We start from the raw sequence: 1512 nt of genomic DNA, 5'->3' as shown, positions 1-1512 counted from the left end.
TATATATATATATATGCTATATTACTTTTAGAATAAATAACATTTCAAGATATGTACATTAAAAACCTATGATTTGGGAATTTTGAGATACACAAAAAATTTTACATAGTTGCACTGTATTTTCTACATTTAAAATGAAATAGGAATACAGTTACGTTGGAGAAAGAAAGAGAACGGAAGTCAAAAAAGTGTATGGAAGTGTGTAAAAAGTTTTAACCATGATGATTTTAACAGCAACTGCTGTACAGAAATTATGTATAAATTAATTATATTAATTTCTTGTTTTTCTTAAAAGAAGAAAATGAAAGGTGAATAACTGATGCATTATTTCTCATGTGCACCATATATTTTTGAAATCTGCGCGCGAGCCATTTCTCTTTAAGCGGTTTAAATTATTTTGAAGTGGCTCCGTAAGCTCTGTGTTACCAATCTTGAACACATGGTAAACATGTCACCGATGCGAGAAACTTTGCGTGATTCTAGCGGTGATTCTGGTACGTAATATCGACAGATTTCTATCGTTATTTCTATTATTTCTATCGTTCCTCTGCTGGTATCGCAATTCCATAAAATATTAATATACTCTTAATATATTCACAATATTAAACAGAACGGATAATTTGTTAATTATCTATTTGAGGTTATGTTTTATCGCGGGCGACATTCTGATTTCGCGATTTTGCTTTTAGGATCAGAGTCCGATAATGCTTCCGCGTCCTCGAGATCGAGCCGTAGTGGTAGCCAAGCATCACAGGCTCCGGCCCGACAAACGGCAAGCAATGCTAGGGATGAGCATTCTGAGGACGAGAACGGAGCACCAGCTTCACCTGCGTCAAACGCTAGCGGTAGCCGCGCCTCGAAGTCTACCAGCCAGAGTCCAGTCGGGTCGAATAAATTGGATGGCAGTCGTCGATCGGAGAGTCCATCATCACCAGCTGGATCTGGTTCAAGACGTTCAAGTGTGGGTTCTGTCCAGAGCGAAAAATCCGGTTCTCCGAGGTCCAGGAGTGGCACGCCAAAATCAGCAGCCTCTCATAGCTCGGCGGATTCTCCAAAGTCTCCTCGATCACGCTCGCCATCGCCACACGGCAGCGTACGCTCCTCAAGTCCAAAGTCACCCGTCAGTTCAAGATCTGCATGTTCTAGATCGGTGGAAAGAAAATCCAAGACTCCAGCCTCCCCTGCATCCAATGCGTCTGGTTACGATTCCCCGAAAAGCCGTAGATCTCGAAGTGCTTCTTCTCAAAGAAGTAATAAATCAGGAGGTTCGGCGAGTCCAACAGAAAGGCGATCGAATTCTTCTGCATCTTCGAGGAAATTTGATGAACCAAAGAAAGCAGATTCTGAAAGATCTGATGATAAGAGATCAAGATCTAAAAGTCCGAAAAATGATAAAAGCGATAATGAATCGAACAAATCCTTCAAACAGACAGGTTTGCTTAGTTTTATTAATATTCAGAATATGAGTTTTAGCTTGAAGTTATTATTTATGAAATTATAATAAATAATAAT

General features: G+C 39.6%; 1 protein-coding gene across 2 annotated transcripts in view; it reads left to right on the top strand.

Moving 5' to 3' along the window:
* Nucleotides 1-238: 238 nt before the first annotated feature.
* The window catches only part of LOC108755447 (another transcription unit protein), a 3770-nt gene continuing 2496 nt past the window's right edge, over nucleotides 239-1512 (top strand). For both annotated transcript variants that reach the window (XM_018498451.1, XM_018498450.1), the window contains exons 1-2: nucleotides 239-494; nucleotides 690-1433. In XM_018498451.1, coding sequence (XP_018353953.1) covers nucleotides 440-494; nucleotides 690-1433 — 799 coding nt within the window. In that variant the 5' untranslated portion in view covers nucleotides 239-439. The remainder of the gene's footprint in view (nucleotides 495-689; nucleotides 1434-1512) is intronic.

The sequence above is a fragment of the Trachymyrmex septentrionalis genome, unplaced genomic scaffold, assembly GCF_001594115.1.
Source record: "Trachymyrmex septentrionalis isolate Tsep2-gDNA-1 unplaced genomic scaffold, Tsep1.0 scaffold87, whole genome shotgun sequence".
In the NCBI taxonomy this organism is placed as follows: Eukaryota; Metazoa; Arthropoda; class Insecta; order Hymenoptera; family Formicidae; genus Trachymyrmex; species Trachymyrmex septentrionalis.
The sequence above is the reverse complement of the archived record's forward strand: the minus strand, read 5'-3'. Positions and strand labels throughout refer to the sequence as shown.